This window comes from Camelina sativa, chromosome 6 (genome assembly GCF_030686135.1).
Source record: "Camelina sativa cultivar CO46 ecotype springtype chromosome 6, ASM3068613v1".
In the NCBI taxonomy this organism is placed as follows: Eukaryota; Viridiplantae; Streptophyta; class Magnoliopsida; order Brassicales; family Brassicaceae; genus Camelina; species Camelina sativa.
The window spans coordinates 12,092,681-12,117,571 of NC_141885.1; the positions used below are offsets into that span (position 1 = coordinate 12,092,681).

The following is a 24,891-nucleotide window of genomic DNA, read 5'->3' on the forward strand; positions in this document are numbered from 1 at the left end:
TGATGGAGGTTCCAAAAGTGATTCTACAGTCAGTAGCGTTATAAGTTTCGAAGATTAGTCGATGATTAATGTTTCTGGTCAAAATCTAGAGTATTCTCTTCTGGATAATGTCAATGATTCCGATACTGAAACAAAAGCTACTTGATCGAGTAATTGAGAAACAATTTTGAAATTTGGGAAGTTAGAACGGTAAACTGTTTTAAAATTGGTTTCAAACCGGATTTATGTGGTTTTTTTATCGGAGTTGATTCATAAACCGTTTAAACCCAGATATATAGAGAAATATATGAGAACTTTTGATTCGGGAAGAAATAAGTTGAGAACTTATGATTCGAGAAGATTTAAGACGAGGTCATAGTTCTAAGTAGTTTTGATACAATGCGATACTTATGTGGAGTAAACATGTCATCCATCCTTTAACGTGATTATGACATATGTCATGATTATAATTTTCAATTTTTTTTATTATGTTATATGAACTTTTTTTCAATTTCTCAATACAAAAATTTTATTGGGTTGGTAATAAAATCATTGTACTCGAGTAGATAATTTTCACCAGTTGTTCATTTAGAATATCTTTGGAGTAAAAAATTCATGGCTAAAAAAATTATGTCACAAAACAATTTTAGTAATTATAAGAACTATAATTATGCCAAAATGAAAGTAAAGCAACATAAAATTTGTTTAAATTGTTTAAAAGACATTATAGGTGGTGATAAAGAGCATACTTTAACAATAAAATAATTTTGGGTGTAAGAGCATATTTTTAACGGTAGAACATACAGTAAAATTGAACGTGGTTATTAATTATATGTTGTTTTGATGAATTTTTTGCATGTAAAATATTTTGTAATAAGTTGTGAAATGTTCTTGAAATTTGACATTAATAATATTTGTAATGATGAGTATTTGACAAAATTTTTGGTGGGATAAAATTTAGCTTTAGATTATTGTAATAATTATTATAATATATTTTAAATATAAAAATAGAAATAAGTGTATGAAGGTAAATATAAATATGATTTTTCCTCTAACTAAAATTATTTATATATTTACTTCAGGAAATAAAATTTCTTTTTATATTTTTAAAAAATTATTTAGGGTTTAAGATTTATTTTCTTCAACAATTTTAAAATCCGCACATCGTGCGGACCCTTATCTAGTTTTTTAGAAAACCAACATTGGCTAAAATACTTATATATATATCGTTGTCCTACGTAATAATTTACCTCATGTCAAAAAAGTTAAATATATATATATATATATCCATAATACGTTAACATATGCTTTGAGTTACGTAAAACACACACATATAAATATATAGATTAGCTTGGTCTCATGATAAAAATGTTGAAAATATGAGATCGTTTCTACAATTTTTGTGTAGTTTTATTTTATAATATGAAACATCATCATAAGAATAATACAACCTCATAAGAAAAAAAAACAATAGCTTTACCAATATGACAAAGTTGAAGAAATTACATTGTTAGGTGAAAAAATATTAGATAGTTTAGTTGTTGGATAGAGATGAGTCTTTATAATCCTTTTTCTTTTAGGAATAGTAATTTACTATTAATTATTCTATGAATTAATTGTATATCCTTAATCCATTTTCTCTTTTTAAGAATAAAAGTAATCCGTTTCCTTGTAGAAATAGTAATTTAATTAAAATTACTAGCTAATCTTATAATTTTTTTTTGATCTATATAGTTATTTTAAAAAGTTACAATTTTAAAATTTTTAAACACTTTTTTTTTGTTTTTTTTTGTCAACCATTGGGTCCAAAGGCCTTACCATTGACCATTGCACTAAGGTCACTTCACATATTTTTTGTTTTATACGTATTAAAATGAAAATTTATTAGAAATGCCCCTTTTGAGATACCTCTTTTCAAAAATATTCTTTTCTTGAATAATTTCATTTTTTCTCACTTTTACACCATTACAATGTGTTAAACTAATTTTTAGAATTTTTTAGGTTTAGATTTTATATTTTATATTTAGGGTAAAGTTTTGAGGGAGTAGGGTTTAGTGTTTCATGTTAAAGCTTAGAATTTAATCATTTTATACATAGAAAAGAGTATTTTTGAAATAGAACAACATGAAAAAGTATTTTTGAAAATTAATGTAGGAAAAGAATCAAAATAAACTTTTTACATGTTAAAGTTTATTACAAAACAAACTTATTATATACATATTAGAATTATTTTTTTCTATTTTTAAAATGTTTAAATTTATATTTTATAGTTATATTTTTAAAATATAAAACATTAAATGTCTTATATACATATTAGATTTAAATTTTAACGTTTCAAGAGTTTTTAATTTTATGTTTTTTTTGTTGGTTTTATAAGTATTAGAGTTATATTTTTTAAAACTTGTAGAAAATAATTATTTTCTCATAATTATCTTTATACTTTTAAAAAACTGTTAAAACTAAGTTTTTGTTTTCTACATAACAAAATCTCTAATCGTTAAAATTGACACATGTGACAATCTTGTGAGTTAATAACTTTGAAAACCAAACTGTATATAATAAGATGTATTTTTATAATAATTATAAATAAAAAGAATGAGATAAAAGTCTAAAAATATCAAGAAAAAGATTCCCACCAAAGGGAAAAAAAAAATTTGACAACACCACATGCTTCTAATCTTGTTTGGCAGTCCCATCCTTTCATTATTCAAAATTCATAATTTTTTTTCAAGCCCATTTAATCCAAATAGATTCAACACTCCCAATAAATTAACTTTTTTTTTTTAACATCTCCATTAACTCTCTTAGCAATCGAGTATTTTCACGAGCCACTATCCTACAATATACTGTAGTAACATTTTTGAGTCTTGTGTGTTATATAAAGAAAATATCCAAAATTTCGTTAATCAAAAATTAATCATAGTTTTATTTTATAGTTTTTGCAAGTCGTCGTTACTAATTTATCTTCTTTCTCCTCAAGCTAGAAATCAAATGGCCTATCTCCTACCTCATCAATTATCATTAATGTTTTCCTGAACCTCCATAAGATCGATTTTTTTTTTTTTTTTTTTTTTTTGCTGAGAAACTAGTTGTGGATGCAAAATATTACGTACACCCATCAAGAATTTCAAAAATAACATGTCCGCTCTGGTTGTCTTTCAGTTTCGATAATTTTCAAAATGATAATTGTGACTGTAGATGCAAAATATTACTCATCTTTTTTTTTTTTACTTCAATTACTCATCTTTTTTTTATTCTTAGTGTTTTGTTTTCTTTATATCAAAGGTTATTTGCCATGAGTGCAAGACATTCTAGGTGTGGGACTTTGAATCTACAACTTTTACTTCAGACTTCATACTAATGGTGTGCTGATTTGACAAACTTCGCTGGAAAGGGCAAAAACATGATAGATTGATTTATTGATGTACACATACAGTATTTGCATTTCACCTAACAAAAGCACAAGAGAATAAGAGATCAAGACTAAAGAATAGTGAACTACTTTGTGTATGCAAACAAAAAGAATAAAAAAAAAATTATATAACTTTATCTCTATGATTTACACATGCACGCAAACAAAAAGAATAAAAATAAATTTTTATTTTTTTATATAATTTTATGATTTAGGTTCTATCAACTTTATCTTTAATAGAACTGTTACTTTGTTTCATGTGTAATTTTTTTTTTTCAGCCTAAAGTTATATAAATTAGGGGCTCACTTGATCCGATTATATGTAAAAATATGTTTTAGTTCATGTAAATGATTAAAGCACTAATAACATATTTTGTAATTAGTTAGGTGATGACACCTTTTTCCCCAAGTTTGATTATTCCAAATGATAATATTTTTGCTTTAAATTATTTATATATTTGTTTCTCGAGTTTCCTGAAAATCACCATATTTTTGGTGGTTAGTATACTAATACTTTTTAAATTATAAATAAAAATGAAAATTTGATAACTTATGTATGTTAACAATTTTATTTAGCGTTTCTGTAATGTAATTCGAAAGATATACACACGACATAATGTTTTCAATTTGTTTTCTTCTAATTATGACCTAAATAAATAGAAACCTAAATAGAGTTAATCTTATTGCTTTTGACTGTACAAGTAGAATCATTAGTTGTTTCTTGTTTTAAATTAATAAAGGATATGATATGTTTTTCAAACCACAATTCATTCCATATGGAGTGAATGAAACAGCAGGAGACATGGCGAACAACCGTCCCCGACATGCAAGCTGGTCAAAATGATATGACAAAAATATCCGAAACAGGTTAAGCATACTAAACAGCGGAGGCCTGCCACTCTATAGACGAAGATGGAATCACTCGATAAATGATCTTTGTTTGAATTTTTTATAAAACAGTTTTGCATTCATATGTAACAAACGTTTTTTTTTTCTTTTAAATAGAATTAAACATTAATTCAAAAAAATATGTATATTCATCTCAAACCTCTTGCTTGAACTAAGCCCTCCTTGTAGCTCTAGTGAGATTGTTTTTGACGAGAACAGCTAGGTTCTTTAGAACTCTACATTTCTTGTCTTTAACGCTTTTAACTTGCTGCAAAATTTAGCCAGTCCTCCGAGAGTTTTTTTTGGGGTATAATATGAATATCCACCAAATCGTGTGGTTACATCATCAGATGAAGGAGATTATTTTGTGTTTACAGTACGCGGATTTGCAACGTGAAAATATAGACGTTTTCAATTTCCAAAGATTTGGTGCATTTCCAGTCAATAACAACCGCAAACACATCTCTATACTGTCAGCAGAATAGCTGAGCTATGTCAAGTTGTTACAATAAACATGAAGAGCCTTAAAATAATCCCGAAAAAACTCTTTTGAGAGGATTGGCTAGCTAATAATTGTTGCAGCAAGATAAAAAAGCTTTTGGAAGGCAAGAAAGCTAGGATTCTAAAGAACTAAAATGAGAGCTTAGTTCAAAGTGAGAGGTTTGAGAATTGAGACAAATCTTGTTTTGTTTGCTTAAAAAAATAAACAGCAAACAAGAAACAACTAACAATTCTACATATACAGCTGAAAGAAACCATTAAGATCAACTCTAGAAAAAACCCGCAGATAATAAAGACCACCCATCGTTATCATTATTATAGACTAACCGAAGCTAAAACTCATATACTTGGCAAAAGCCGAAAGAACAAATAAAACGAAGCTCAATGTATTAGTAGGCGCTGCGTCACTAAAAAAGTAACAACACAGACCCTTGTAGGATCGAGCTTGAACACCAATAAAGTCTATCTCAAAGCAAGACCAAACTAATCAACTGAAAAGCAAATAAAAGAACCAATTTAAACACACTTGGGGACAACAAATCAGATGAAGATTTCCACTTGATTGGGTATACAGGGGCCATTGCGACCGAACATTTCCCGGTTGGTTCATGGAAGTTGCGTTGGAGCCTAAGGTATCCGCCTTCTCCCCATCCTGGTCCCCATGAATTACGAATAAGCCGGTAGTCTCCTTCGTCTGATGATGTTCCATACCCCACGATTATCACATTATGGTCTCCCCCCAAATTACTACATGGTCCTTTATACACACCCTGAGAAAAAAAAACCAAGAAAATATGATCACAACTTCTTAATATTGGGTTTTAAAGATTAAAAAATCAAGCATTTTGGTGCCAGCAGTGTCAATTGAAATTACTGATGTGTAGTCGCTCATGTTTGCTGCTGATGTCATAACAGTAATAGGCTGATGAGCAACAGCTTTCTTCAAAGACATCTCATCATTTACTGGAACAACCTCACGACCATTAATGGTAACAACACGAGTGGCAGGCATCTGCATAATCAAAACAGAGATGAAAAAAAAGATTAGTTGAAATGCTAAAGACAAATGGTAGAATCAAGTTACCAAAATTGAGTTTAAAAATAAAAGATCATCATCTATGTTTGGTTTTTCACAAACCTCAATGGCCTTGCACGCTGCAGTATCATTGCCAGTGTAAGGATAAACTTCATCTGTTACTATACCATCGTTGCTAACAATGAAGTCAAAAGCCCATACTGCTCCACCTCCAATATATCCAAAGTTGTCGGTCCTGTCACAGTCAAGGAGTTCTTGTTCCGACAAAGATATCAATTCTCCGGTTGTGATCTGGTTTATACTTTCCACCGCTCCAGTCGCGGCAAACGCCCAACAGCCTCCTACATATTTATCAACCGCTAATTATATCTCAACCACAATGGCAATATAAAATCAAAATAATGCCAAGAAAAAATTAAAATCATACCACAGTCTCCTTGTGTTTTGACTCGTGGAACCACTGCTCCTCTCTTTCTCCAATCGACTTCATCAGGCAAAATATCTCCTTCTTTGTACTGATACCTCAACGCTACATCTGATACGCTCTTCTTGTCCATCTTTCCTCCTAAGTAAATAGATCGAAACTCATCAGCGGTCAGGTCTGAAAACTGGTTCAACCCACGTTGGCAACTGTGGTTCGGATCCGAGTTGTGTTCTTTAATGCGTTTCAAGTTGTCTTTGAAGACTATGAACCGTCTCTCCTTCTCTCCAAGACCGTTATAGTTCTTCCCATTCTCCACAAGCCAGTGCTCGAACATCTCCGCTTCATTCCGCTGTGAATTTGTTGCTGTTATGCCGCCGAAAGACAATGAAATTATTAACACCAAGAGGGTCAAAAAAGCTAGGTTTATAAAACTTATAGTCGTTGCTCTTCTGCTTTTCTCTTTCTTGTTTTTTTATGTTTCACTTGATATTTCTGGAACTGTTAAGTCAAAAGTATTTATAGAATGGGAAATTTTGGTCGTTGAGAGAAGTGGAAATATATAAAACAACCAGAGAAGTGGAGAGCGAGAGGTTGGATAGCATTTTCCTCGTATTCGCGTGCTCTAAGAGCATAATTAGCGGCAGAACGGATCACGTTGCTCAAAAAAAAAAAATTTAATATATAACTAATAAGAAATCGCGTGAAGAAAAGTTTCTTTCCCAAGTACTGCCGTTCTGCCGTTCGCGTGAAGAAATCGCGTGAATGAACCACTGATGTGATCATGGATGGGGCTAAGGAGGATGAGCTTGTAGCTGAGTTTGAAGCTGAGGAACATGTAGCTGAGCTTGAATCTGAGGAGCTTGTAGCTGAGGAACCATTGCTTGTACCTAAAGGACCAATGACTAGAGCAAAAGTTAAGAAGCTAAAAGATGCACTAAATGGGCTTATTCAAGAGCTTATGGTCAAAGAGAGCATTGGAAAATCTATTGGGGATGATACCTATCAAGTCCAGCCCACTTTGAACCTAATTCAAGTCCAAGAAAGTCCAAAATAATCACTTTATTTTGTGGTCAAAGAAGAGTGACGAAAATTGAGATACATGCACCTAGAGTCACTTTGGAGGAAGGAATACATGCACAAGAATTGGGTCTTCATTCAACCAACTATCTTAATTGTTTTTTTATTTTTAAGACTAGTTAATACTTGGCTTTGTTACCAAGTTTTCTTATCCTATATAAACTCATGTAAGATCATTGAAATAACAATCCAACTTTTTATCAAAACCTTTTCTTTTTGAGAGTGATTCTCTTCTGTTCTTTGTGAACAAAACCGATTGCTTGGTGTGATTCCAATAATCAAAACCGACTACTTGGTGTGATTTCGATAGTCAAAATCCCGATCTCTTTGGTGCGAGGCTGAGAGATCCGATCTATTTGGTGCGAGGCTGAAAGATCAAACCGGTATATCAAGAGTCTTTCCGCAACTCTTGTGCGACCATTCATTCCACCATCCTTATTCTTGAGGCTTCGTCGTCTTTAGAATCATGGTGTCTCTATCAACCAAATCGAAGGTGCCGAATCCTTGGGAGGATCATATCAAGTGGTATCAGAGCACACCCTTGAGTTTGGTATTATATCATTCTATCATCTTCTAACCGTTCATCTTCTTCCTATCATTTTCTATCTTTCAATCTTCTATCTATCATCTTTCTATCTTTCCATTTTCTTTATTTTCATCTTCTCATCTTTTCATCTTCTTTTTCTATTTATTTTATTTAAAAACAAAAAAGCAAAAGAAAAAAAAAAAACAAAAAAAAAGGAAAAAAAAGAGAGAAAAAAGGTTCTTTTCTATTCAAAAAAAAAAACAAAACAATTCTGTTCTTTTCAAAAAAAAAAAAAAATCTACTCCTATTAATCGGTTCTATTTTATCTTTTGGTATCTCGCTGAGTTTGATTCTGTTCGACTGTTTTGGAAAAACATTGGGTTTGATTGGTTTCTGTTCTATTAGAACCTTTGAGAGTCACTAGAACACACTTTGAGAGTTGAGAGTAAACACTTGTGAGTGAAACACTTGAGAGTAAACACTTGTGAGGATTTTGTTTTTGTGAGTTTGTTCATCTTGCAGGTTTCTTCAAATATGGCTGACGGAGAAAATAACAACCATGAAGTAGAACAACCCGGGAGATTTCAAAATATTCAGATGGAAGCATTGTTGGGAGAAATGCGGAGGATGATGAGGGTTGAGATGAATGCAGTCTATGAGAGGTTGGACGAAGTTCAAGCAGAAGCACAACAAAGGCAACCACAAAACTTGCCTAATCAACATAGGAGAGTAGGAGAGGAGTTAAGAATGCGAAGAGATGTAGCAGCTGAAGATTACTACAGTCGTAGTGGAAACTCATCTCAAGGAGGCCGAAGGAGACCTAGACGTGTGCGAGAAGGTAGAGAAAGAAATGATGATAACATTGGAGGGCTGAAGTTTAAAATTCCACCATTTATTGGGAAGAATGATCCAGATGTCTACTTGGAGTGGGAGAAGAAGGTAGAACAAGTTTTCAATTTTCAACACTATTCTAAGATCAATAAGGTGCGAATGGCGGCTGTTGAGTTTAGTGAGTATGCGCTTAGCTGGTGGGATCAGTTGGTGACTTCACGAAGACGTAATGGCGAATATCCAATTGAGACTTGGGCTGAGATGAAGGCTATCATGAGGAGAAGTTTTGTTCCGGGCCATTACCACCGCGATCTGCATCAAAAGCTAAGGAGACTTACTCAGGGAAGTCGAAGTGTGGAGGATTACTATCAAGAGATGGAGATTCTTTTGATAAGAGCTGATGTGGTTGAGGACCGAGAAGCTACTATGGCTAGATTCATGAGTGGGTTGAACCGAGATGTCCAAGATAGGCTTTAGATGGAGCATTACGTGGAGCTTGAAGAGATGTTACATAAAGCAATCTTGGTGGAAAAGCAACTCAAGAGAAGAAGTTCTACGCAGATAACTTATGGTGCTGGTTCATCTAACCCAAAAACAAGTTACCAGAAGGAAGAAAAGCCAGTTGTTATTCCAAAGGCTGAAGCGAAGCCAATTGTTGCCAATCAAGTTACCAAGGACAAAGCTGAGGCTACCAGAACCCGAGCTCGTGATGTGACGTGTTATAAGTGTCATGGAAGAGGACACTATGCGCATGAATGTTCCAACAGAAGAACCATGATTCTCTTGGAGAATGGAGAGTTTGAATCAGAAAATGAAGAGGTGGTTTCGGATTCACTAGAAGAACTTGAAGAAATTCCAGCAAAGGGTGAGATATTGGTGGCAAGGAGATCACTTAGTGTTCAAACTGTGATTGTGGAACATGAGCAAAGGGAGAATCTATTTCATACAAGGTGCCATGTCCGAGATAAGGTATGTTGTCTCATAATTGATGGCGGGAGTTGTACTAATGTGGCGAGTGAAACAATGGTCAAGAAGCTTGGGCTAACTACGGAGAAACACCCGAAGCCATATAAGCTGCAATGGCTTAATGATGATGGTGAGATGAAGGTTAGTATCCAAGTAAAGGTTCCTATTGTCATTGGGAAATATGAGGATGAGGTTTTGTGCGATGTTCTACCTATGGAGGCAAGTCATATTCTTTTGGGAAGACCATGGCAATCTGACCGGAGAACAAGCCATGATGGTTTCACCAATCGTTATTCTTTTGAGTTCAAAGGCAAGAAGATCATTTTAGTTCCGTTGACACCTCATGAAGTTTATCAAGATCAGTTGATTCTCAAGAAGAGGAAAGAAACAAACACCATGAGCAACCCCACAAACACAATTCACCAAAAAGAGAACGAGAGTTTGAGAAAAACCAAGTCAAAGGCCTGTGAGAGAAAACCTGTGAGGCATTCAAATTTCTTTGTGAGAAAAGGAGAGGTTAAGAGAGCTTTATTTTCAAAACAATATTTGATCATGTTTGTTTTCAAAGAAACTCTCATGAATTTTTCTGACCTTGCACCGGTGTTACCGAGTGAGATAACCTTTCTTTTGCAGGATTTTGAGGACGTATTCCCGGAGGACAATCCAAAAGGTTTACCACCTATCCGTGGTATTGAACACCAAATAGACTTTGTTCCTGGTGCATCACTTCCAAACAGACCAGCTTATAGGACTAATCCCGTGGAGACATTGGAGCTGCAAAGACAAGTTAATGAGCTCATGGAGAAAGGACATATTAGAGAGAGCATGAGCCCATGTGCAGTCCCAGTCCTGCTTGTGCCCAAAAAGGATGGAAGTTGGCGCATGTGTGTTGATTGTAGAGCTATCAACAACATCACGGTAAAGTATCGTCATCCTATTCCTGGGCTTGATGATATGCTAGATGAACTGCATGGTTCTTGTGTCTTTTCTAAGATAGATCTCAAAAGTGGATATCACAAAATACGCATGAAAGAGGGTGATGAATGGAAAACTGCTTTCAAAACTAAGCATGGGTTGTATGAGTGGTTGGTTATGCCTTTTGGGCTAACAAATGCACCCATCACTTTTATGAGATTAATGAACCATGTTTTGAGAAAGTTCACTGGAATCTTTGTTGTAGTTTACTTTGATGATATCTTAGTCTATAGCAAGAATCTGGAAGAACATGTTCAGCATCTAGAAGCGGTTCTTACAACTCTTAGAGAGGAGAAGTTGTTTGCCAATCTTAAGAAATGCACTTTTTATACGGATAGCCTTGTCTTTCTAGGTTTTGTTGTTAGTGCAGATGGCATTAAGGTTGATGAGGAGAAAGTTAAAGCTATAAGAGACTGGCCAAGTCCTAAGACTGTTGGAGAAGTAAGAAGCTTTCATGGACTAGCTGGATTCTATAGGCGTTTTGTGAAGGACTTTAGCACTATAACTGCACCACTTACAGAAGTCATCAAGAAGGATGTTGGATTCAAATGGGAGAAAGCACAAGAAGAAGCGTTCCAAGCCTTGAAAGAGAAACTTACAAACGCCCCACTCTTAACTCTGCCTAATTTCCTTAAAACCTTTGAAATTGAGTGTGATGCTTCTGGTGTAGGTATTGGAGCTGTTCTGATGCAAGACAAGAAACCCATTGCATATTTCAGTGAGAAGCTTGGAGGAGCAACCTTGAACTATCCCACATACGACAAAGAGCTATACGCGTTGGTTCGAGCGCTGCAAACATGGCAACACTACCTATGGCCCAAAGAGTTTGTGATTCACACTGATCATGAGTCCCTCAAACATTTGAAGGGTCAGCAAAAGCTCAACAAACGGCATGCCAGGTGGGTGGAGTTCATAGAAACGTTTCCCTATGTCATCAAGTATAAGCAAGGTAAGGAAAATGTTGTTGCTGATGCCTTGTCCCGAAGGTATGCTCTAATCTCTACTCTTGATGTTAAACTGATGGGATTCGAACAAGTTAAAGAGATGTATGAGAAGAATCCTGACTTTAAGGATGTGTACAAAGCTAGTGAAAAGTTTGCTGCAGGCAAATACTATAGGCATGATGGGTTCCTTTTCTACGACAATCGTTTTTGTGTGCCTAATTGTTCTCTTCGAGAATTGCTTGTTAGGGAAGCGCATGGAGGAGGATTGATGGGTCATTTCGGAATAGCAAAAACGCTTAAGGTGATGCAAGATCATTTTCATTGGCCGAACATGAAGAGAGACGTCGAAAGAATATGTGGAAGGTGTGTCACTTGCAAACAATCTAAGTCAAAGGTACAGCCCAACAGTTTGTACACTCCCTTGCCTATTCCTACTCAGCCTTGGCATGATATTTCTATGGATTTTGTGCTTGGTTTGCCTAGAACTAGAACTGGTAAAGATTCAGTTTTTGTGGTTATTGATCGATTTTCAAAAATGGCGCATTTCATACCTTGTCACAAAACTGATAATGCTTTGCATGTTGCTGAGTTGTTCTTCAAGGAAATTGTTTGTTTGCATAGAGTGCCTAAGTCAATTGTTTCTGATAGGGATACAAAGTTTTTGAGTTACTTCTGGAAAACACTTTGGTCTAAACTAGGGACTAAGTTACTATTCTCCACTACTTGTCATCCACAAACTGATGGTCAAACTGAAGTAGTTAATAGAACTTTGTCTACTCTTGCGAGCTTTGATCAAAAAGAACATTAAAACTTGGGAAGAATGTTTACCACATGTTGAGTTTGCATACAATCAATCAGTTCATTCTTCAACTAAGTTTTCTCCATTCCAAATTGTTTATGGCTTTAATCCTTTATCTCCATTGGATCTAATCCCTCTACCTTTGAGTGAAAGAGCTAGCTTGGATGAGAAAAAGAAAGCTGACCTTGTCAAACAGATCCATGAGAAAGCTAGAATAAACATTGAGAAGAAGACAAAGCAGTATGCAAAACAAGCAAACAAAGGAAGGCGCAAGATGGTTTTCAAACCAGGAGACCAAGTGTGGGTTCACTTGAGAAAAGAACGGTTTCCAGCTGAAAGGAAGTCAAAACTGATGCCTAGAATCGATGGGCCCTTTGAGATCACAAGAAAGATTAATGACAATGCTTACCAACTTGATCTTCAAGGTAAGTACAATGTGAATTCAAGCTTTAATGTTTCTGATTTGGTTCCTTTTGTGGCAGATGATCCAGATTTGAGGTCAAATCCTTTTCAAGAGGAGGGGGATGATGTGATCATGGATGGGGCTAAGGAGGATGAGCTTGTAGCTGAGTTTGAAGCTGAGGAACATGTAGCTGAGCTTGAACCTGAGGAGCTTGTAGCTGAGGAACCATTGCTTGTACCTGAAGGACCAATGACTAGAGCAAAAGCTAAGAAGCTAAATGATGCACTAAATGGGCTTATTCAAGAGCTTATGGTCAAAGAGAGCATTGGAAAATCTATTGGGGATGATACCTATCAAGTCCAGCCCACTTTGAACCTAATTCAAGTCCAAGAAAGCCCAAAATAATCACTTTATTTTGTGGTCAAAGAAGAGTGACGAAAATTGAGATACATGCACCTAGAGTCACTTTGGAGGAAGGAATACATGCACAAGAATTGGGTCTTCATTCAACCAACTATCTTAATTGTTTTTTTATTTTTAAGACTAGTTAATACTTGGCTTTGTTACCAAGTTTTCTTATCCTATATAAACTCATGTAAGATCATTGAAATAACAATCCAACTTTTTATCAAAACCTTTTCTTTTTGAGAGTGATTCTCTTCTGTTCTTTGTGAACAAAACCGATTGCTTGGTGTGATTCCAATAATCAAAACCGACTACTTGGTGTGATTTCGATAGTCAAAATCCCGATCTCTTTGGTGCGAGGCTGAGAGATCCGATCTATTTGGTGCGAGGCTGAAAGATCAAACCGGTATATCAAGAGTCTTTCCGCAACTCTTGTGCGACCATTCATTCCACCATCCTTATTCTTGAGGCTTCGTCGTCTTTAGAATCAAGGTGTCTCTATCAACCAACTCGAAGGTGCCGAATCCTTGGGAGGATCATATCAACCACAGTCTAAGGTGTCATCAATTATTATTATTAGAACGCATAATTAAAGAAAAAAATCTAAATATTGTTTCTCAATTAATTGGCACGTAAAAACCCCCATACATCACATTAGGTTATCCCCAACAGAGGTTTTAATGTAGGGTATTAAGGGAAAAGAGATAAAAAAATAAATCAGAAAATGGAAAAAAATTGAAGAGCTCCTCTTATATAGTAACCTCAATTTCACATAAGAGACTGTGATGTGTCGCTCAATCGTTGGTTCCGTTTAATCCAGAGCAATTTTTTGGGCCCGATTGTGTTCTTTTTCTTCCTCTCCCTCTCTCTCTATGTTGCGAATCTCTCAATCAGATGAGATGAGATCGGTTGGAATCGTAGGAGATTGGAATCGGAGGAAGAGATTGAATCGATTCTGAATTGGCAGTTATTTAACTACCACCGGAGGAAATATACAAGATACAAAGAGAAGATGGGTGCTCCGTTAGTGTGCGACGGGCATTCTCGTCCCGTCGTCGATGTGGCTTATAGTCCGATGACTCCAGATGGATTCTTTCTCATTAGCGCAAGCAAAGGTATGATCAAGCCGTTTCTACATTGGCTGTTTCAAGATGAGGTTCTCTTTCAAGCCGTTTCGAGACATCTTTCGAGAATCATTTTGACAAAAAAGGATCGGTTTTTAGCTCTTGGATGGTGTTTGCTTATCCGAAGTCTAGTCGAATGCGAGGATACTGGCGATCAAGGTTTTATGCATGGTGAGCATTATAAATTTATAATCATCCTTGTTACTAATTATTCAATAATGGTTATCTATCTCTCTTGAGGGAAATAAACTTTACTAACTATTCTTTGTTGACAGGAATTAGGGAGAAACTTTATATGTTTGTGGAGATTGTTTCATCTTTTATTTCACTTTTCTTCTAAAATGGCATCTTCTTCACACAATAATGTTGATGACACCATTGATGAATGCTTAAATCAAGTTTGTGACCAAATTTCCAATCAAGTTTGACAATCTCTTCTCACTCCACCTGTTCACCATCAACAACCACCCAAACCAATTTGGTTTGATTGAGAATAATTGGGCAAAATTTGGAGAATACAATTAAGCATTTCTTTTTTTTAATGAATTTTACATCTCTTTTATTATGTTTTAATGTTTCCTATGTTTAAAATTTTATGAAATACAATAATTTTATATACTATATCTCAAATACAATAATTTCGTATTCATATTTAAACTTTTAATTAACAAACCCAAAGTTCTTAATCATCTCAAACTACAAAATATATGAATAAACAATTTAAGAGCCTCTAAAATATATCTCCATTGGGGTTGCTCTTAATGAATAACATTATTAGAGCATTTGAGTGGTGATAGACTCCCACAATCTCTCAACTATAATATTTTTTATTAATTATTTAATTTAGTTCTTTATTTAAAAAATTTTTTAAAAAAATTTCTATTAATTATATGTTGCTATGTGGATATATTAATTATATTAAGTCTCATTTGAGAATCGATTCCACTCCGCTTCATTCTGATGCCACTCTTTTGCTGTGACGACGCCGAGAGACAAGGAAATTAGTAACATTGAGAAGGTCAAAAGTGCTATGGTTATGTAAATTAGTAACATTTTGGTCGTTGAGAGAAGTGGGAGAGAAAATGTAAAAAGATAGTGGGATAGATATGTTTCTTTGTACCTGGGTGGCATCATATTTTATAATACTAGATCTATACTATTTATGAGAACTGAGAAGTATTATTTTAAAATATATTGTTTTTTTTTGTTTAGGCGTTATTACAAGAAAACGACATGATAACCCATGTGATACATCAGAAAATTAATGATTACAAAACTTGGTAACTATGTACTTATAACATTGTATAGTCTATTTTTTTTGTGCACAATTATATTGATCTAATATTTACGATAGTTCCAATGGAAAAAATGTTTAATAATGTCCAAATTATATTAACTTTTGCTTTTAACATAAATCTTTTTTATCAAATAAAAGTGGTTCCATAGTTAAGTGTGGTGATATAATAATTAACGAGATTCAAGTCTACGAAGAAAGCAATGTACTTATGTACCCGTGAAAGTAAATATATCATTTGCTGTCTATAAAGTTCCGTTTAGAAAGAAGGAAATATGTTTAATTTTCTTTATTTGTTTTAAAAAATACGTTAGAATGGTTTTGTGTATCATGTAAAAATTTGATAATATATTATTGATTTACCGTGTTGAAAAAAAAAATTTAACTAGATTACGTATCCATTTTAAAAATAATTAATAATCTTCCGCATCCGCTATATTTTCAGTTTATTGTTTGCAGTTTCTTTTCTCCACATTAAATTTTATTCATATTCAGAGTTCTTCTTAAAAAAAATTTTCACTCCAAATTCATAAAGAAACTCTTAAAATTGACGAACCACAAAGATGGTTTTCACCGAAAATTCAATCCATGATGCATGCTTTATATCTATTTTTTTTGTCAACCATTGGACCACAACTGGTCGGCTCATTAGCCAAATCCCTACATTCGTAGGAAGCGGAACTCGATCCCTGGTGTGATGGTGTCTTCGACAATTAGACTTACCTCCTACCACTGCACTAATGTCACTTCACCCGCTTCATATCTATTATCCAAATTTATTCTTGAATCATTCCATCCACAACCATATATATTTGGTTTCGACTTCAGAGAGTCATGTTGCAGAGCCACTCCCTGAAACCTTAAAGATGGACCAGAAGCCTTGTCATAGTTGGTATAGTAACCACACAAAAAAAACACTCAGGCTTTGTAGATATGCTATTCTCTCTTCCATAATTATGCCATTATTTTGTCTATTTGTAGCCATTTATATCTCTTGTACAACGTTTTTTCAGTGTTTACAATTGTGTTATTGTCGGTCTCCGATTGCGTCTCATCTTCTTCTTCCTATAACCAATCATTGATCATTGGCTCAAGAATGAAAGCGTCGTTTTCAGCAGTTGTTATTTCCCTCCATCAAATGGTATGGAGATGTAATTTGGATTTTTGATTCTGGCATCATTGGGGATTGGATTGGCAATACATGCGAATTTAAGAGATGTTTATTGCAGACATCGGTTCATAGGACCGGTTTGAGAAAGTGGCTAAGGATATGGTGGAAAGAGATCATGTTGTTTTTTCTTTTACTAATATTCCTCGACAATTTCCTATGTGTAGAGATGTTTTGTTGGGATGTGATGTAACAGATGGATCGAAACCATTGATCGTTTTAAAATTTATTAGAATTTTGTGACACTCCGGTTTCAGGGACTTATGGAGAGATTTAAACGAATTACTTGGTCACCTATGTTACCAAAGTGCACTTATTTTTTCGGTCAAAGGTCCTGAAAGAACTCCAAAGTTAAGCATGCTTGAGCTGGAGTAGTTTCAGGATGAGTGACCTTCCGATAAGTTATTTTCGGAACTGTGCGAGTGAGGACAAAGCATGGGGAAAGATCATCTGGTGATTTGTAGGGATAGAAAACAAGTCTTTAAAGCCTCCTTATAGTAGGATTTTCACCTAGAGTATCAATTCCTTATGCAGTTGTAGTACAAAGGGTTATAAATCCAAATGGTTGTTATGCTAGCAGATAAGATATGATCAGAAGCAAGCAAGTCACAAGCAATAATTGGGATTTAATCTAACAATCCAAAAATAATCAAAAGAAAATAAAAGGCAAGAACCACACGACCTAAGTACTCGATGCAAGCATTCGAGTACAGGGTCGGGTGGAGTGATCGGATAAAGAAGAAAAGTATGAACAATTTGAAGGTGTACACGAAGCTGGTGATCGAGTACCAGTTTGGGTAAGGAGTCGAGTTATAAATAAAAACGTAAACAATCAAGATGCGAAAGCTCCTAAGGATGGGGTAATCGACTCCTAAGTGTTCCTGACCAATATGAGATGTCCTACATGCCTCAAGAAAATATTTTCTAGACAATGAATCTCTTAAATCTTGCTAAAACACTCTCGTCATAGAAACAATCAACCTTGGTGACTACCCTACCTAACTCTCGTTGGACAAACATGACCAAGATAGGCATTACAAACCGATTCATTATTGTCAATAAACTCCTTACACATCTAGTCTCTTAGGCTAAGTGAGTAAATCTCTAGCATTGATTGATTCATTCAAGCATTTCAACAACATCTCTCGATGGCGAAACACCCTAGATCTACTCTCAACCTCTCGGTTTGAAAATAGTATTAAGAACATCAACCTAGAAGGAAATTTATATAAAATAAACATTCTAACTGATCAAGAACACTTATTTGTCTATCCCATCCCTAGAAACTTTATTTCACTACTCACATCTCATGGAAAGAAACACAAAAACACAGATAAACGAAAGTTGCATTGTATTGAAAATAGAGTAAGAATGCACAAATGCAAGAATGCAGCACCCGAAATGGCCTAAATGCAAATTCCTTCAGTAAAGGACCTAACAATGCTAAGGCTAGGGTATATATAATGCAAAATATGGACAAAAATGGGTGTCTAAAACATGTAAAGTAGAGAGTTATCACCTCCTTTACATAGCAAACCGTCCGTCGGATATGGATGGACCCACAAGCCTAGTGAGAGGATGTGAGGCCTATTAAGGAAAGTGGGCCCATGGTCTGGGAGAGGATATGGGGACACTAAGAGGTGGCGATCGAGGCGTTACACGTGGTATGAGAGCCAAACCCAGACGAGTGTGGAGTCAAGTGGGATCACACCATCGGGGATGACGGTTTTGGTGCACAACGAGGATGTTGCAATCTGTTAGTGGGGCTGAATTGTGACACCTTGGTTTCAGATACTTTTAGAGAGTTTTAAACGAATTGATTTTTGGCCACCGATGTAACCAAAGTGCACTTAAATTTTTGGTTAAGGGTCCTAAGATAACTCCAGAGTTATGTGTGCTTGAACTGGAGTAGTTTCACAATGGGTCATCTTTGGGAAGTGATTTTCGGAACTGTGGGAGTGAGAAAAAAACACAAGGAAAGATAATGTGGTGGTTTGGATGGACGGTAAACATGTCTTTAAAGCCTCCCGGATGTAGCAAACAGACCGTGAGATATGGATGGGCTCACGGGCCTAGTGAGGGCCCATGGACTTGGAGAAGACATGGGCCCACTAAGAGGTGACGGTTGGGCGCGACAAGTGGTTTCAAAGCCGACCCCTGATGAGTGTAGAGTTGGGTGGGCTCACACCTTCAAGGGGTGATGGTCTTGGTGCGCAATGAGGACGTTGCAATCTGTTAGTGGGGGTAAATTGTGACACCCAGGTTTTCGAAGAGGCTTAAAAGAATTGATTTGACAATCTATGTCAATAAAGTGCATTTATCTTTTCGGTCAAGAGTCCTGAGAGAACTCTGGAGTTAAACATGCTTGAGCTGGAGTAATTTCACGATGGATGACCTTCCAGGAAGTGATTGTCGGAACTGTACGAGTGAGGACAGAACACAAGGAAAAGATCATCTGGTGATTTGTAGGGACGGTAAACAAGTCTTTAAATCCTCCCGGATGTACCAAACCGACCATCGAATATGGGTGGGCTCACAGACCTAATGAGAGAACGTGAGGTCCATTAAGGAAGGTAGGCCCATGGACTAGGAGTGGACATGGACCCACTAAAAGGTGGCGGTCGGGAAGGACTTTTGAGTTGTTATGTGGTCTGTGTGGCAGTCTTTTAAGACATTGTGTGGCTTTTGTGGCAGGATCTTTAGCAAACTGTGTGGCATTTGTGGCGGCTGTTTAGCTAATTATGTGGCATTTGTGGTGGGTTTTTTAGCCAATGTTACCGGTTTAAGGGATCCTTTGGGATGTGTGGCCTGTTTAGGTGGTCCTTCAGGATGTGTGGCCTGTTTTGGCGGTCATTTGGGATGTGTGTTCTTTGTGAAGATCCTTTGGGATATGTGGTATTCGTGTGGTCTTTCGGAATGTGTAGTCTTGGTGGCGGTCCTTGTTAGGACATTTGTTTGGCCATGGTGGTGGTCCTCTTTAGGACATTTGTCTGGCCAGTGGCGGTCTGTTTAAATATTTTTTTGGCTTTTGTGGCGATTCTGTTTACGATATTTGTTGGCCTTAGTGGTGGCGCTTGTGGCATTTGATGATCCTTGTGTGGTCATTAGATATTCGAGTGAGATAATATGTGGTTGGTAGGACATTGTGATGTTTTACGTGAACTATGGGAGAGAGACCTGGTTAGGAGAGAGGATTCAGACATATTCAGAATTTTTTACTCTAAGGATGGTTGTTTCTGAACGACTCTTCAGAGAGCTTTAGTTCTCCTAGTACTGTCATATTCTAAGACTTTGTGGCTAGAAAGTATAGTTGGTATATCTACTTTGGATGACGATCCACTGGTGCGTTGTAGGGTGGCAACCCGAGAGACGAATATTAGACTTCTTTTTTTATTATGGCATGCGGGCTTAGGCCCGATGAGGAGCCAACACGATGGTATGCAGGCTAAGGCCTGATGAGAAGCCAATAAAAACTCAAGGTTGAGACCTATGAGTAAGAAAAGTTCAAAAGTCGAGAGCAAATAATGCCTGAAACGTGAGTCTATCGCCTGGAGGTACCCTTGCTAGATCGGTCGGAGGAAAGGCGAGTTGTGGAGACGATCACATGGGAGTCTTTGGCTGATGGTTGTTCGAGATTCGAGGACAAATCTATTTTAGTGCCTTATTGGACGTGAGGTCCATTGAGGAAGGTGGGCCCATGGACCGGAAGTGGACATAGGGCCTACTAAGAAAGATGGCGGTTGAGATGTTACAAATTTCATCAAAAGCATGATAAACAAACAAGTCGATCATGTCTAATTAAGGAAGGAAACAAATAAGGAAGATAATAGATTATCAAATCTATTAGTGTGTAAGGCTCATGAAAGAAAGCAGCGCTTAATTCACTTGTGTGATTGTGTTTTATGAGCTCTATTAAAGAAGGACAGTCCCGACATAGCAGGACAGTATCGAAGCACACGTAATAAAGATTCCTCACCATTCTTGCTAACCTGGCAAATCCCATTATCACAAAGGTGTCATCGTTGATGCTCCTTATATGTCATCACCACATGGTGTATTCCCAACCATATAAACATTTTGATCCTTTCAGTGGCGACAACCTTCCATAGACAATCATAGATCAGCTTCAAGTTATGTCTTGGCGTATCTTCCCGTGTGAGAAGATGATAAGCGGAGCGAAATGAGAACTTTCCATCCAGATCCTCTCCCTAATTAGATAGCCTATCCTGCCCACCATTCACATTTTCCACCACCACAACTGCTAGGCGCAACCTAATATTCTCTGAAACATATGGAGCAATACAACTCCACTGTCATCCTGTACCATTTCTCCACATATCACACACCCACAAAGATTCAAAACCTGTTCGAACCAACCCTGTAACACACTCACGAAGCGAGATATTCAACAGCCACTTGTCCTCCCATAAGCGAATAATCTTACCATCACCCGAAACCCAACTTATTCCTGATCGTATAACATCTATACCACAAGTGGTGTCGATCGACACTCTAACCAAAATACCAAAAAAATGATTTGCGGGTGTTACAATCAACCTCTCCAAATCACGAGTCACATTATCAGAGAAGAAGATATTAGACTTTTCTAAACTAATATTTTGTACCGACGCATAACAAAATCTCTTCATCACCCCCGAATCACTTGACTCTGAGATACCAAAGCTTCAGCAAAGAGAATGAGATCATCTGCAAAGCATATGTGTGAAAGTTGAGGCCCTCCCTGAGATAATCTGATAGGCTTCCACTCTCTTGCACCAACTGCTATATCTATTTGATGATACAACCTCTCCATACAACCTCTCCATTCTCTATCTCCATAGAACAAACAAATATGGAGATAGAGAATCTCCTTGGTGAAGCCCTCTTAACGACTTAAAGGAACTTGTTATCTCACTATTCCATTGAAGGACCCGTCACACACTGCATAATCCACCCTATCCACTCCTCCGGGAGTTAAACTGCTCTAGGAGTATCTTCAAGAAAGTCCAACCAGATGCGATAATTTGCTTTCTCCAGATCAAGTTTCAACAACATCCACCCCTTTCTACCCTTCTTACGGCTCACTGAATGAACTGCTTCTTGTACCACTACAATGTTGTATGTACTCAATCTGCCAGGTATGAAACTAGACTGATCTGGACCAATCAAGTTTGATATCATTTGCTTTAATCGCATGACCATCGTCTTTGTAATTATTTTAAATTAAACATTACACAAGCTTATTGGTCGGAATTGAGCTATCCTCTCTGGCATCTCTACCTTCGGAACTAGAGCCACTAATACATCATTTGAGCCACTCGGTAGCTGACCCGTTTCAAAAAAATGTAGGACAAAACGATTTACAGAGTCCCCAATAGTATCCCAACAATCTTGATAAAAAATGACCTGGAAACCATCAGGCCATGGAGCCTTGAAATTGTCCATACTTCTGATTAAAGTCTCCACTTCCATTAATAAGAAAGGTGTAGTAAGTGATGTTAAGCAATACAAGGAAAACTATGAGGAGACAGAGCCTCAACAACATCCTCACCGTCGTCCATAAAGTAGAGGCGATTATAGTAACTCATGGCCAAATTCTCAAATTCTTATATATCAGAGACGCACCTATCTGTATCATCTTTCAACTATTCAAATTAATTCCTATGTCTTCGAATAACAGTCGAAGTGTAGAAATACTTTGTATTTCGATCCCCAAAAACCACCCACTTCTCTCTTGAATTCTAAAACCAGAGCATTTCTTCCTGCTCCAAAACTGCATCAAACTCCTTAATCAATCCATCTACTTTACTCAAGAGATCATCTATCTGACTCACCTCCAGTAGATTCGTCACCATTTTGATTTCATTCACATGTTTCTCTTTTCGTTGTTGTATATCTCCAAAAACCTCTTTATTCCAGAGCTTTAAAAGTGACTCTCAGCCCATTCATCGCTTGACAGGTAGACAGTGCCTGATTCCAAGAGTTTAAAAGCAACTCTTTAAAACTTGAATGTTGTAACCAAGCCGCCTCAAAGCAAAAAGGAAGATGAGACACTGAAGCCTCTTGCCATTTCAACCTTGTGGATGAAGAACAAAGCATCCTACCAAATCGTTTGGCCACATAATTCTCCCTCAGACGCCATCGTCGCCATGTAAACCGAATCCTATTGAACCTCATATCAATGAGTGTAACGCCCGTGTCCCGGGTAATTATATGATTTGAGTTTATGTTAGGAAATTGGATTGGAATCTGTTTAATTCCAGTTGGTTTAGCGATTAGTCCGGTTGGTTTTGAAAGTGTTTTATTAAACCAAGTTCAATTATTTATGTGCTCATACGGTTTAATTGAGTTTTGCTTATGGAACCAAATTAAACCAGCTTAAACCAAAAAGCTAACCAAAAGCCCTAATTTGCTCTTTAAAAAGAAAAGGACGAGCTGGGGTTGGCCGTCACGTACGAGGAGGAGAGCGGAGCTGTTGGTAATGACGTGAGAACGGAGGGTTAGTGTTGTTGGTGTAGCGTGAGAGGAGAAGAGAAGGCGAGGCGTCGTAAGTGGTAGTGTTGTCGCGGGTTTTAGCTATCGTTGCCGTTGTTGTCGTTCATCACCACGTTAGATCTAATCAATGTTTGGGTAAAGAGATAAAAGGCAGAGAACCTGGTTTGGTGATGGTGTAAGGAGGTGAGGAGTGAGCCGTGTATATATATATGTGTAAGTATCTCCTTCTCCATGGAGTTGTTGTTGAGTTCGTGTCGTCTTCCGACTTAGGAGGAGGATAAGCAACGTGAGTCCTGGAACAAGGGTTGTTGTGCTGTGGGTAGATGTTGTTATCGGAAATGGGAGGGAGGGTGATGGAGAGAATAACGATGGAATCGTGACGAGAGGAGAGAGTTGGAGTCGTGACGGAGATGAGAGAGAGACGTGGCGGAGGTGGGGAGGCCTCTTGTGGGTCTAGTTAGTCATCTCATGGATGTGGGAAGCTTCATTAGCTGTGGGAGAACAAAGCCGTAGTGAACAGAGGTGAAGAGGAGAAAGAAAATGAGAGAAGGTTGGAGATAAAGACAGTGTGGAGGAGCCGACTTTGGAGGCTCGCCGGCGCCGGATTTGACATTATCTCGGAATGATAATGACACTGGCGTGATCAAAAACAAGCCAAGATTTTATAGCAATTGGTAGATTGTTATTCGGAGTTAAATTGAAGGAGTTATGCTCGTTACTTCTTGGTCAAGTAATTGTTGGAAAGGTGGGAAATTGCTGGTAAATGGTGCAATTTATGCTAAGTATAGATCTTGAACGTTTTCGAGATGGGATTATGAGGACACCGTTTGGAGGGCGTAACGATTTCCGATCGAGCTGAAGCTTTGTGGAGACACTCGGGATAGTACAGGATCCATATCCAACGGTAGGACTGCCAATTGAATGGTTAGTTTGTGTTTTAATCGAACGACAATATGAAGGTTTTGTATGGTTTATATTGTTGTAAATTGTATTGTTGGGTGAGTCCTCAAGCTCGATATGAGCTGGAACCTTGCGGGAGCTTTTATGGCTTATGGTATTAGATCATGGTGGTTGGAGAACCAGGTTATAGCTCAGCAGTGCGGGATTCAAGCTAAGATGGTGAATCGAAGGGTTCATCGGAAAAGGGTTTCCGTGGCTGGACGGAATAAAGTATTCCAGCCCACCTCTCTTGTTACTCGGTCGCTAGGGGTGGTTGGTTGTGCGACTCAGTAACTAGATGAGGTGGTGTTTGGGATACATGTTTAAGTGGCTTGTTCGGGTGGATCACGAAGTAGCCAGTTGGAGGAGTAATAAAAGTCTATAAATGTAAAATGTTTTGTGGAGCTGAAGTACATTTGTATGATTACTGTTAGTAGCTGTAGAGTATGAAATAGTTTGCTTAGCTAGTATTTGTGGAACTTTTTGTAAGAAGTGGTTGACACCGGTTGTTTGTCGGAATTATGGGGTTTCAGCAAGACTGTTTCCCGTGTGTCCGGTGTAAGGATTGGGAATCCGGGTGCGGTCGTTTCAATGAGAAACATCTAATTAATCCAGTCACCAAAAGCAAGCGAGTCTGCGGATAATCTACCATTACCACCGTCTCTCTCATTAATTCGGACAATGGTGTTAAAATCACCACCCACA

The 24,891-nt window shown here is 36.9% G+C and overlaps 3 protein-coding genes and 1 pseudogene across 3 annotated transcripts; 3 read left to right on the top strand and 1 right to left on the bottom strand.

The window, feature by feature from the left end:
• Positions 1 to 5,142: 5,142 nt before the first annotated feature.
• LOC104698802 (putative cysteine protease RDL3) lies at positions 5,143 to 7,449 on the bottom strand. The gene is made up of 4 exons (XM_019246298.2): positions 6,244 to 7,449; positions 5,919 to 6,157; positions 5,655 to 5,792; positions 5,143 to 5,550 (listed from the first exon to the last, which is right to left on the bottom strand). The coding sequence occupies exons 1-4, from the start codon at positions 6,572 to 6,574 to the stop codon at positions 5,248 to 5,250; spliced, it is 1,011 nt and encodes a 336-aa protein (XP_019101843.2). The 5' UTR covers positions 6,575 to 7,449; the 3' UTR covers positions 5,143 to 5,247.
• Positions 7,450 to 8,377: 928 nt separating this feature from the next.
• On the top strand, positions 8,378 to 9,155 carry LOC147942474 (uncharacterized). The gene has a single exon (XM_087452912.1). It carries the CDS (start codon positions 8,378 to 8,380, stop codon positions 9,149 to 9,151), a length of 774 nt encoding a protein of 257 aa, XP_087309038.1. The 3' UTR covers positions 9,152 to 9,155.
• A 3,208-nt stretch (positions 9,156 to 12,363) lies between these two features.
• On the top strand, positions 12,364 to 13,392 carry LOC147942475 (uncharacterized). Its single transcript, XM_087452913.1, has one exon. It carries the CDS (start codon positions 12,633 to 12,635, stop codon positions 13,164 to 13,166), a length of 534 nt encoding a protein of 177 aa, XP_087309039.1. The 5' UTR covers positions 12,364 to 12,632; the 3' UTR covers positions 13,167 to 13,392.
• A 2,932-nt stretch (positions 13,393 to 16,324) lies between these two features.
• LOC147942476 (uncharacterized) lies at positions 16,325 to 20,658 on the top strand (annotated as a pseudogene).
• Positions 20,659 to 24,891: the final 4,233 nt, after the last annotated feature.